The sequence below is a fragment of the Carettochelys insculpta genome, chromosome 19, assembly GCF_033958435.1.
Source record: "Carettochelys insculpta isolate YL-2023 chromosome 19, ASM3395843v1, whole genome shotgun sequence".
Taxonomy (NCBI): domain Eukaryota; kingdom Metazoa; phylum Chordata; order Testudines; family Carettochelyidae; genus Carettochelys; species Carettochelys insculpta.
In genome coordinates, this window is record NC_134155.1 from 13,424,593 (window position 1) to 13,437,860 (window position 13,268).

Consider the following 13,268-nt stretch of genomic DNA (forward strand, 5'->3'; position numbering starts at 1 on the left):
GCCAGTCCAGCCCTTTGAGAAACAGGGTTACCACGGGATCTATAAATACTGACTGGCCCCGGGTGGAAGACAGAAATGGCAGCCAGGTGTATCCTCAGCAGCCGTGAAAACCGAAGCAAAAAATGCATTTAGATTCTCCACAATGGGCTTATCTTTGAGTGCTCCCTTAGCATCTCAATCATCCAGTGGCCCCAACGGTGGTTTTGCAGGCTTCCTGGTGTACTTTAAAAATATTTTGCTATTGCTTTTTGAGTTTTTGGCTAGCTGTTCTTCAAACTCCTTTTGGGCTTTTCTTAGAACGTGTTTACACTTAACTTGACAGAGTTCTATTTCTATTTTCACTCCCCCAGGGCATCTGGCACCAGCCACCATTGGAAAACAGGACAATGGCTAGATGGAGCTTTGGTCTGACCCAGTCTGGCTGTTATGTTTCCACTTGGCTTGATAAATAGCCCTAGTGGACAGCTTCCTACTTCCCATAAGGGCCTCCCTACCCATGCTGGAGTAGCCCAACTATGGAGGGGTTCTTCTACAGAGCATCCATACTGTGAGGTGGAAAGACTCCAGGTTAGAATGACAGAGCCTGCCATGGTCAGAGGGGAAGGGCCCTGGGTAGGGCCCAGGAAAGGTTCAACAGTAGGACAAACCAGACACTATTTTCAGACTATCTATACTAGAACAGACAAAAATACTTGCAGGAGCAAGACATCAAGCTGTTCCAGCAACTGGCATGAACGGTAAGAAGGAACTGAGAGGATGGGGAGATGGAAGATAATTTAGTTGGAAAGGGGCCAGTGGTAGTCTGCAGGTGATTGATTTAATCCTGTTTGGGATTTGCAAAATGCAGTGAACAAAAGAGCCCATGCAAGTGTCTGGATTTGTTTTAAATCCCTCAGTGACACTGAAAATCATGACCTCGAAGGGACAGGTCACTCACAGCCTTGTCTAGAAGAGGGAAAATGAGCTGGGGCCCATTCCAGGAGTGTGCCACTCTCTTATCACATGAGGCCAAGCATGTGGTTTTCTTACCTGTTCTTATTAAACTGAATGGCAAAGTCAGTCATGTGCTGCAGAGCCTTGTTGGTGAAGTTCATCTCCATATATATGTGTCCCTGCCTGTGAGTGAATGTTCCAGAGATTTCCAGTCCTTTAGCCTTCACAGCAGGCAGCCAAACCTGAAATGTGACAAGAAATCCTGATTTGTGCTAGCGTAGAGCCCAGCCGGGAAAAACTCAGGGAACCCTGTGGAGTTTTTAAACATTTGAGAGGAAGGCCCTGAGTCATGCAATCCATCCAGTCAGGAGATGAGACAGTATCCATAGGGACCCAAATGCTGACAGCGTGCACTGCACACAGGTCACGGGAAACAAAGAATCAGGCTCAACAATGAGCAATACTAACCCTGCTGCTCCTATTCCACTGATAAAACTCTGTTTACAAACCTCCTGTAGGAGGTCCGAAACACTTGAGAACACTAAAGTGCACAAAAAGAGAAAGGGGCTGGGATGCAGGATTGACTGATCTACTGAAAAGACAGGCTCCTCAAAGAAAGGTGTCGGGATAATGCCAACAACTGAACCAAGAAAAATCATGAAGTCAGCGCTCTTAGTTGTTCCTAAAAACCCTTCTTGGGGAATCATGATCCGCAGCAACGGCAGACTCTGCACCAGCCAGCGTGACCACAGTTGATAGTGCAAACCAGGCATCACATAGTGAAATTCCCACAACTGGCTCACCCTGTAAACCTGCAAATATCTAGGGTGACCTACTGGGCAGTGCCAAACAGAGTCAGGGCACGCAGCCAGTTGCACCTGGATGGAGAGTTTGCGAGCATGGCATGCGGATGTGTTTTTGTTCATCCTGGAGACATGGCTGAAGAACACAATGAGTTTTTGAAGAAAGGCCAGATTGCTATGCAATAATGCTTTGCGCTAAGTCAAATCATTTCACTGTGTTCAGGATTTGATCTAATAGTATATCTAGGCAGATTGCGGAAAATCCAGGATTTAAATGTCATCAGTTGAGCAGTGGATAGTAGTTTTTCATTTGACACGGTGAGACTTCTGTACCCAATCTTTTATTTGTCACAGTACCAGCAAGCAGCCAAATGCTGAAAATTTGGTATAACGTGCATAGTAGTTTATGCACATGGATTCTATATAATTGTAAGAATTTGGCTGGTTATTCTTCTCTTGGCCACTAAATGGGATTAAGCAAAGTTTTAACAAGTGGCAGCTCCAAACAGGAAGGCGAGCCCACTGGTGCCACAAGGAAGAATTCAATCCCTCAGCCTGACCCAGGGCTTTGAAAAAACTAAATGCCAATTCCAACAGCTGCTCAGAACTGGTATGCTGTCCCCCTAGATCTAGCTTCACATTGGGTATTCTATCTTGGGCAACGTGGGACCAAATTCTGTGGGTACTGAAGAATCACTAATAATTGGATTAACACCACAAACTCTCAGTGAGCACTTTTAACAACTTTCTCTTCCACAATCAGGAAGGTGCAAATCCAGGATGCACACTCATTCCAAGCAAGTATTTATTTTAATCCCTCATAAATAAGACTCCCCCATACAAACAGATATTCTGTTTATTGATCAGCACTAATGCTTGTCCCAGAGTGGCATAAAATCTTGGGACCTGCTAGCAGACTATCAGGACATCTAGCAAGTAGCTGCTCAATGGGGAAAAGGGCAAAGTCCAAACTTTTGCAGATGCTATAAGCCCTGCCTTACAACATTATCTTACTGACAATAGTAGGGGAATGCTGAAAACTGAAATCTTTGGCCAATTAGATTTGTCTTCAATGATTACTGTCATTCTGGGGGAAACATAAGATACACAGAACAGAGCGTAATTCATACAGTCCATCCTGTATCTCCAAAGAGCACGAAAGGGACAACTGAATAGCTTCATTAACACCATGCTGCCTAAGCTGTACGACTGGTGAACAGCATAATGAAGCAACATGTGTCTTACGTACTGATTTTGGAGCCACGTATCCACCAGGGGCCATGCCTATACCAGACGAGAGTTCAAACAGGTCATTGAGGCCACTGCTAACCACAGCTGGGGTGGGTGAAGGAGCAAAACTCGCAGGCACAGATGATGGAATGAAGGTCTGGCCTACCTGCAAGAGTTAGGAAGAAAGGGTAGTGATGAACAAGGGGGACACAGAATGCTGCTTATTAAATAAGACAACATCCTCAATATTTTAGAGCACTTTACAGCTTCCCTGCTGAATTATCAATAGTGCTAAATAATGCACATGAATTCCAGAGTCCATGGAGACTAATCCCCACGCTCTTTGCTGTCACATTACCACATGATATCCTTGAAGCCGCTTCTAGTAGTCCCTTCTGGTCTACACAGAAAAATGAAGACCTCTAAGGCTTGAGAGAGCACACTTTAGGGAACAAGTCTGCCTATGCCTGGCAAAAGGACAAGATGATATAAATCATCTTCCTTTCTCCATGCTAAGTCCCATGCTGACGTTGAGCTCAGAACAAAGAACTTTGCACATCCAGAAACTGTGATGGAGTCATGATACGCCTGAGCACAACAGAGGAACTCTTCTAACTTTCGTCCCATGATCAATGGTTCACTCAACTGCAGATTGGAGGTCTAGCCCCATTTGCTTGCCAGGAATAGAAAGCCTCTGATACAGGAGTTTGGTTATTTCCCTGAAGGACTTCATTATAAACACCTGGAGACCAGGGCCATTCTAATGAAGACAATAGCTCTGTCTCCAGAGATGGCAGTTCTTGTCCTGAAGAACTCACCTGGAGACCCAAACGCTTTTGAAGGACCCACTATTATTCATTGTGATTATGGCCTTCTGTTTCCACAAACCCAGTTGTTTAGTAAAGCAGCAATGTAAGGGGAAGACTGTTTCAGAATTATTATATTAGGGGGAAACTTTTTTACTGGAAAGAAAATTCATGGCACTTACTGCCGGACTTCCTCCAATGCCCCCGCCAAGGTCACTGCCAAGCTGAAAGAGAGAAAGGAGAGAGAGAAGAGAAAGACAGGAGTTCATATAAGCTAGAATACCGAATGCCAAGAATAGAGTTTTTCAGTTCACTCAGCTGAATGCTGCAAACGTGTCTCATGCATTCACCATGCGCAGGACAGATGAATATTGTGTTGTGAAAGCACACACAGAGGAGTCTCTTATGCTAATAAAGCTGCTTAGAGAAGAAGCTGGTAAATAAGCTACCACCTTGTAATGTTTCAGATAAACATGTTTCAATCCATCTTATCCCCAGGATTGAGCACTTTGAAGGTTGATAGAGAAAAAAAAGACAATCCAGTCTCCCACCTATCATCTGTTTTGCAAAGTATGTGCAATTCTTCATGTGTTATGCACCAGAGCTTTTCCAAGAACCCCATGTTAGCTACCAGCAGTTCTAAGCAGCTCTAAAAAGTCCAGCAGCGTAACCACAATGGAAGATAAAAGTGACAAGGAAGCTCACTGTGACTTCGGGGAGTAGGTTCTGGAAGGCAGAAAAAAGCAAAGACTCCACAATTATTTTAAACAGATCTCAGCTGTATGTCCAAGGGAGGGGTGGGGGGAAGGGAGAGGGATGTGGACCTCCAATGTGCCCACTGCTCATACAAGCACAGCAATATGCGCTTTCCTTCCTGCTGCTCTACTGGGGTCTGACTTCAGAGCACTAGGTGACACAGAATTTTAATAATCATTGCTTTGAAGTTATCAAGTTGACAGTTAGGGCAGATAAAATTGTCCAATATGCTCCTCTTAGAACGACTCGATTCCAAACTCTCTCATTTCTCCTGTCCTTCCGTTCTCGATCACCCTGTCATTACCAGTTCACTTTGAAGCCTTACTTTGTTCTTAAAGCTTACCGAGAACTTTCCCAGAAAACGTTAATATTGTCTGAAAGTTATGAGGCCCCACGATACAATTTACTTTTGCATTTGCATCCTTCTGGATTTTCAAGAGAAAATTCAGTGCTGGGATCACCGCAGGTGGCCAAACCCTGTGATCCCTTAGGGATAGATACCTGAACACAGGTGCAATACTACTGGTATGGCAGTGCACCTGCAGGCAGCGTTTTCCAATTCCAGCAATATTTAGAAACTCAGGATGACTGACAGCAATGAGGCGATGCTGATCTATACTGAACTTCTACTGTAAATTCTCATTCTGCTGGCTTATCTCTTATTAATCATCTTCGCACAGTTTTCCAGTCACATGCAGGACACAGGTCAAAGACCACCACCCAAAAGAACAAGCGCATACGTGGAAAAATGCAGTGACCATCACATGGCGAAGGGTGGCTGGCTGGCCAGGACGACACTGAACGTCACATGGAGGGCTCTGCTGCTCAGTTTGACCACGAGTTTTGCGGGGCCCCTTGTCAAACAGGGTCAAAGATCCACATGTGCTTGGTGCAGTGCGCATGGAGCAGAACGAAAAGTGACAAGACTCAGAGTAGGCCCCGGAGCTGTACAAGGTCAGAACCTTCAGGGTTCCCGTACATCACACTCCCCACATATTGCAGAAAGGGATTCCACTTGTTCTTGGGGACTACCACCCCTACTTTCTGGCCATTCTTGTACCAAGTTTATGTTTATATGGTAACTTGGCCAATAGATGGCAAATTAACCAGCTGCTTTCCCCCAACCCCACCGGAGGATACAAAATACATCACCTTGAGCACAAGTTTGGAGGCCTTTTTCAAGTCAAAGGCAGGGTCCTACTGGATGAGATCATGGCCACCTGAAATCCTCTAGCTTTCACCAGCTCCTTTGGTGCTCTAGGCTCCCTCTTTCCATAAGTGCTAAAAGTAGGAAGGCAGGGGATGCTGCCACGCTTCCTGCCTTGACGCTGACTCCATCATATGCGAGGTCTAACCGCTTGGTTCAATAGCTCTCAGCACCTCCGCTGTACATACTGTTCCAGCATGCCAACTCTCTCTGGTGCATCCTTCCATCTCCTACAGTGACCACCTTCCTCTAAAGACTCAATATTGCCTACCATTCAACAGGCAAAATTATACTGCCCTTCCCCCAGCCAGAAAACCAAGGCACACGCTTTGTCTCACGAAGCCCCCCAAGCCACTCCCAAACCCAGTTCTGATACACAGTCCTCCAGGCCTTTCCCCCACACCCCCTCCCACCCACACTGCAGCAACTGACGCTTCATTCATGGACTTTGATGCTTTGTGTGAGGAGAGAGAGCGGCTGGCATTCAAAGGCAGCAGCTTGGAGCTCCACTCTGTCAGCCAGTGAGTGTGCAGGGCTCAAATGATCATTTCTCCCAGTTTACGTAAGACAACAGATGTGGTGAGTGATTCTAGTGTGAAACAACAAGAGTGGTGAAAGGCCCAAAATGCTACACCATTAATTGGCACAAAGTTACCCAGTCCCGTGGTGTAACTGTGGGCGCTGATTAATACTGAACTTGCAAAATGGGGTTTATCAATCATCTGGCTGACCAGTTCCTAGCCATTCAAATACACTCATCTCACACAGTGGGGAAATGCTATTCAGATAGCTCTCAGTCCCAGCCACGTCTTAGCAGAAAAGACCAGAACACTTCTGCGGAAGGACTGGCTTGCCAAAAAATCATGGTGTTGTGACACAGTTTCTCATTTTATAGTCTTGCTTGTAGGTGCCAGCCAACTCTGCACTCTACACCAAAAAGCTGAGAGGTCCAGGGGGAAAAGCCCAAGGAAAATAAACGAAGGAAGCACTCCAAGACTTGATCGTAACAGTCTCATTTCTAATTGTTACTACAATACCCATGTGGATTTCTGGGCCCTTCGTTTGATGAAAGAAAAAGAAAATGCCCATCCTGCAGCAAAGATCTTATATCCAGTATCATGGAAATGATGGGAATAATTCTGCATAGTTGATCCAGATGTTTAGCTGCTTTTTATCAGTTTCTTACTATAGTCATCTTAGAAAGCCACAGGCTCAAAATTCAAGCTTGAAAGACAACAGCCAGTGCTTCGTAGTGCTGGCATTTTGTTGTGTGTGCCTGCAGCTGTGCACGCCTGGTGGGAAACCTCTGAGAGGGGACACTGGACAAGGCACGGTTTGTAAATATCAGGATCCCCCAACGGCAGTCTCATCTTTGAAAGAGCTCCAGCTTTACAGTTCCCTATAGGAGTAGCCACATGAGCCTTCCCATCACACCATGGTGCAGTCCCTGACCCTACGAATGATGTAGTGGGGACATAACTCTTGGTGGAGGTCACCCACACCAGGCAGCTTGAAGGGAAGGAGCCAGTTTAAAGGCAGTCCTCCAGACCTCTGAAGAGCGGTGATGAAGGGATTGTGCTCTGCATGGACTAGAGAGGCACAAGAGAGCAAGAAGAGCCATTTCTCAGTGCTCAGCACCAAGGATATGGAGGGCAGGGTTCCAGTCCTAGGAAAATGTTCCTCCTCACTCTTTAGACATTGAATCTGCTTTCATACCCCTCCTGGTGATCTCTCTCCAAAAACGATTTCGAACCCTCTGAAGCCCCTCAGTCTCTCTCATTCTCAATGTTCTCCAATGCATCATATGCAAGGGACCAAACTTAGCTGATGGAGAATATGTCAACTGCTGTGCCAGTCCAGGGACAGATACACCTCACTGTTAGACACAACCCAAGTCCTCTTCGGTGGAGGCATTGCTGTCTATGCAGCATGCTGGAGCAGGAAACTATGACATGTCTGGTTTAAATTGCGATTGACACAAAACACATGCAACAGCTTCCCAAAGGAGCTCAGGACACCCTACGCACAAGACAATCAGCCTCCAGCAAGCCAACTGGTGGCTTGACAGCGTTTTCTTTGCCCCTGTCTTTCCAGGATATCTATAAATGTCTCTTGACTAGAGACTGCAGCTCCAGCCCGCCTTGCTCCCTCGGCTGAGGGGTGGGGAGGAGGAGGGAGGTTATTTCAGTATGAACTCAAAGGGTGGGAAAGGTGATAACAGTGATGCGTATGAGTAATGAAGGGAAAGGAGGCAGACAGTAAGAATAGGAACCAATTACCCATTGAGTGTCCTCTCCCATCTGCAGTGACAGGCAGAATGCAGAAGGAAAGAAACAGATATTAGTCAAGCATAAAGCAATGCTGAACAAATTCCCTGGGGAGCTGGCAGCAACTGTTAACCATTTCCACTCATATCACTAGCAGGTCTCCAGCTGGCCAGCCATCCTTTGCAGGAAGCATAATGTGCCCCTTTGCTGTTTATACGCACAACTGAAGACAGTTCCACTAGCAGCATGCTCGCATCAGGAAAGAGTGGGATTAACAACACTCCTTGCCCTGCCCAGCCCAACAAATTCTCCCTATTACAATAGGCTGGGTAAAGCACAACTACTGTTAGCGTCAACGGGGACGGTCTCTGGGGACCTGAGGCTTCATCACATGCAATACAGCTTGGACAGCTTTCAGGACTAGCAGCCTTTCACCCTCCTCAGGTCCCGCTGCTGTGGGGTGACCATCAGTCCCATTTTCAGCGAGACAGCCCCGTATTTTGGTGGCCATTCTGGCATCCTGACTTATCGTGCAAAAGGGGCTCATTACCCCATATCTCCCAGTGGTTCACCGGCTTCCCCCAGCTGGGGGAACCAAGAGCTGGAAGCCAGATTGTGTGGCTGCTCAGCTGCTGCCTGGCTTCCCCCAACAGGGCCTGGAGCTGAGCCAGGGCCGTGGGGGTTAGGGCCAGAGGTGCAGGGGGTGGGTGAACTGGGGCTTCAGTGGGGTTGGATCTGGGGCCTGGGTTGCGAGGGTTGGAGCTGGAGCCGGGATTGGAGCCGGAGCCATGGGGGGGTTGAGCTGGGCCACAGGGGTTGGAACAGGAGCCAGGGCTGTGGGGGGTCACCTGTAGCGGGGCCGCTGGAGCCGCAGAGGGTTTGAGCTGGGGGAGGCGGGGGGTTGTGAACCGTGGCTGCAGTAGGAGAGCCGCACAGCTTCACAGCTGGGAACTGGACCTGTGTGGCAGCACGGGCTGCCACCCACAGCTCAGGGAAGCCAGGAGTTTCGCTGGCAGGGCAGCAGCCCTGTTCCTGGCTGCACCACAAAGGGTGACCATGTGTCCTGTTTTGGCCAGGGGAGACATGGTCACCCTACGCTGCTGGAAACAGGAGCAACCGCAGCATAACCGTAGACCTTCCTCCACAGCAGCCATTTCGGAGAAGGAACATGGCAGGCAGACAGCCAGAGAGTAACCAGGCACAGCAAACAATGGGGAGGACTGTCTTCAATTATAGCTCGCCAGACACACACACGGTCCCATCGCTGTAATCCTCTAGTTTGCAGAGGCTTCAAGGGAAAGATGCCAGACCACCAAACAAACAGCAGCAATAGTAGCCCCGAACCTCAAACTGCAACATCTCTGCCTCATGTTAATTGGCTCCGATGACACTGCAGATGCTCTGCAGCTAAAGAGCAACTGTTCTGAAATTTTTATTCCACTGCAAGCAGTCTCCTTGATCTGTGCAACACCTCTGGCCCTGCCACGCTTCACTCCAGCACCTATTTGCATGTTGACAGTGCCTTGGAGGGACTAAGATGTTTGCTCAGTACATATGGATTACAGGCTTCCACAGCCATGTCTGCAATGGTAAGTGGACATGCCGAGGATCTCAACCAGGTTCAGAGGGAGAAGGGATAGAGTTATTGACAAGAGCTGCAACAACCCTGGTCCAAAAATCTAAATCCTCCTTAGTCATAGGATTACTACATCTGCCAATGCAGCCATGTAGCACATGGAGCTTTACTTAATTCACAAGCTAGCAGGAGACACATAATGACATGACATGATTTTATTCATCTAAGAGCTACGTTTTCATGACTCAGAGTAAGATGAAAACATTAAGAACTTGCATAATGTGAATCTACCTAACAGCAAGGAAAACAAAGCATTTCCTGAACTGAATCAATTGAATGGGTTGGCTAAACACTTGAGAAGCCAACTGTTGCCAGCCTGAGGATTGACTGGGGCTCACTGTACTTCAGGAACAGTCCTAACCGCAAAGGGATTGTGTGCATATGCAGCATCCTTGGATCTCCCTGGAGCTTTCAGACACACTTGGACTTGCAGCCATCTCCATTCTTTGGTTCACACATGGGCACTTTCCATATGGAAGCTAATGGACTCTGGCTCTGGATGTGCTTTTCCAAGCAAGATCGGGGGGCTGCAGAAAGACAGTGCTCACCCTGCGTGAACAGTTATTGCAATGTACAATCAGGACAGAACACCGTTAATGGAGCTGTCACCCTAACAATGCATTGATTTCAGTAACACTTACTGTCCTTTAACACTTGGTCCGTTAGGAGTGCTTCCACTAAAGGGTATCAAAACTATTAGCTATTTATTTCAAGCTACGCAGTAAAAGGTAGCACCTAGAGCTTTATATGGACCTCACAACTTTCAATTGAATGTAAACCTAGTAGCATTAAACAGACAGGAATTCGCTTAGCCACCAGGGTGCCTTTCCACCCCATCACTGATCCAAGCACATGCTCTTAATTTGCCCATGAAACCCTCTCACATATGTATTTTTTGCAGCCTGCCCAGTTTATCACCATATCTGGGCCATTTCTCTAATCCCTGTGGATAGGACAAAAAGCTTTAATTGCAACAAAGGTGGTTTAAATTAGACATTAGGAAAAGCTTTGTCAGGGTGACTAAGCACTGGAATAAATTTCCCCAGGAATTTGTGGAATCTCCATCATTGGAGATTATTAAGAGGAGGCTAAACGAACACCTCAGACATGGTCTAGAGAATACTAAGTCCTGTCATTAGTGCAGGGGACTGGACTAGATGAGCTCCTGAGTCCCTTCCATACTATGATTCTATGAATTAAGCCTTTAAACAGTCCTGGGAACTGGCAATTATCATCCCCATTCTGTAGAACTGAGGAACAGGTAAGTTTAAACAACTCGCTCAAGGTCACTGAACAAGTCAGTTGCAGAGTCGGGAACAAACCCAAGTCCTAGTCCTGGGTTTTAACCATTAGATGAGATGGCTACTCTAACAGAGTCAAAATACCAACAAAGCTAGACCCATTAAGGAAAGTAACTACTGCAGATGCATGTAAAATAATGCAATGGCTTAACTACTTAAAACCAGATTGCTGACAGTGTTCCCACTGGGGACTAAGGGGGCAAACCTCTATCATTAAAAAACCAGGAGGAGAGAATGAAGAACACCACAGTCATTGGAAATTAGCCTGGTTAGTATGCAGATAATGCCAGATGCCCCAAACCTCCCCAGCTGCAAAGCACATATGGGACGTGGGATGGGCAGATGATTGTTGATGCCGAAGGACTGATACCAGAGGCTGCTAACCAGCATTTACAATTTGCCCACACAAAGGGGCACGCTCAACAAGTGCTGAGCAGAACACACTGCTGCTTCCAAAGGTGACAGGCAAAGTGGTGGCACTGCAGTCATCAAAGCCCAACACTATTAATATCATCTCATAGAAAACGTGGGGCGCCAGGGTGCCTGGATGCCTGACTCAGAGCCCGCCTCTGCAGTCCAGCAAGACTGAGTAGCATTAAGTCTGATCACATAATAAAGGTGAGCAGATGCACCCAAAGCTGACTCGTGCCCACCCCTAGCAAGGTATGGCACTCGAGGAAGGAACAGCAAGAAGTCGGTACATCCCATGTTTACTATGCAGCTCTAGTCCTCTGGGCAGAAATCAGTCTGCCTGGCTGACAGCCCTGTGCCACTAACTTGGTGGTCAATGGGCTATTAGAATCTTTTTTATAGAATGGACAACCCAAGCTGATCATTTCTACAGGTTTATGGTCATAGTGGTGAAAAGTGACTTGTCATAGAAGATCTGACTCTAAGCAGCTTTTCAAAGCAAAATCATAACACAGGAATGATCCTTAAGGTGCAGCAGTTATCATTCCAGCAGCAGTATTCAAGCTCTGCTCTACATGGTCCTCCTCCAGCCAGGAGGACTGTGCGCGACTGGCACAGATTGCAGCCAGCTGGGGCTTTGCTTATTTAACACAGAAGTGAAGCCTAAAGAAACACCACATCTCAGTACCCCGCCCGTCTGTTGGGTCAAGGAGGAGCGCTGCAAGTGGGAACCTGCAGCATTTGCAGACCACATCTCCCCCACATTAAGAAACACTATTGCCACTACGCACGTTTAAAGCGCTTTTCAGCTGAACACCACCAGGGCATTACCAAGGGGTAATGGTCCCTTTTTACGTAAATGAAATCAAGACAGTCTAAAAAACTGGTCAGAACCTCAAGGGGCAGCAAAAGACCCAGAAATAGAACCCCGTTTCCTGCCTCCCAGTGCGGTCTCTAATCACTAGAAGATACAAACAGCCCACACTGGCTTCTTGGGACATGCTCTGACTGCACCTGTTACAAACAATTATTTGTGTTTTTCATTTATAGCACACACTGAACACATTCTCTGTGTGTGGGCAAAACTATAGCTACAGCTACAGATTTACCTGTAATACTGTAACACTAGCTCAGAAGGCTTGATAAGACAAAATACGCATTATTTGCTACAGAAACTAGCCCACTGAATGGCTGCAAGTCCCACATGCCACAACGGACAAGGCTTAGCAAAGCTGAGGGAGGAATTCAATGAGGTGCACAGTATTAATTATATCACGTTTTGCATAAGCCTGTTACCATCCAAACTGCTGAAAGAGAAATCAATCCATTAAAAAAGTTAAAATGTAAATGATAATTTGCAGTGGAAGTCGATCATTGGGCTGCTCCTTCTCTCCATCAACCCTGCTGGGTCTTTCATAGCTGGTTTCTCTGCACACTGAGCAAAAACCCCTCATGTGAAACACCTTCTCCGTGGAAACTGCGTTCACCAAATGCACACACTCTGTAACAGGCAATGGATGAAAGATGCATTTTTGCCAAAACAGATTAATGCCTGGCACCTTGACTAGAGAAAAGGCCTTTTTAGCCAAGAGATTCTGCCAGCAGCCTAACATAAAAGATGTCCCACTCTAGCCATTCAGTGCATTCTTATTAATCATTGCCATTGAACATTTGCTGGGCCATTTCTCTCCACGATAATCAAGAGGTGTTTGTAGTATGTGCAGAACAGTTAACTTACAGAATACGGAGCTGCCTGCAACACTTAACCTGTCAGGTCACTATATACTTACTCTGCACTTCCAACTGCTGGGCCATGCTAGATATGCGACATAGGCTGTCTGTTTATTGCAGTCAAATAACCACCCCCTACATACCTCCCGCTGCACCAAGGCGTCTACTGGTGGTGAGAGGCAGGGCA

General features: G+C 46.9%; 1 protein-coding gene across 3 annotated transcripts in view; it reads right to left on the minus strand.

Annotated features, from left to right (window-relative positions):
* AP2B1 (adaptor related protein complex 2 subunit beta 1) overlaps positions 1-13,268 on the minus strand; it is a 104,621-nt gene that overhangs the window by 34,869 nt on the left and 56,484 nt on the right. For 2 of the 3 annotated variants that reach the window (XM_075013918.1, XM_075013919.1), the window contains exons 15-17: positions 3,955-3,996; positions 2,986-3,132; positions 1,030-1,175 (exon numbers count right to left, since the gene is read on the minus strand). In XM_075013918.1, coding sequence (XP_074870019.1) covers positions 1,030-1,175; positions 2,986-3,132; positions 3,955-3,996 — 335 coding nt within the window. The remainder of the gene's footprint in view (positions 1-1,029; positions 1,176-2,985; positions 3,133-3,954; positions 3,997-13,268) is intronic. The other variant, XM_075013920.1, reaches the window with a different exon arrangement.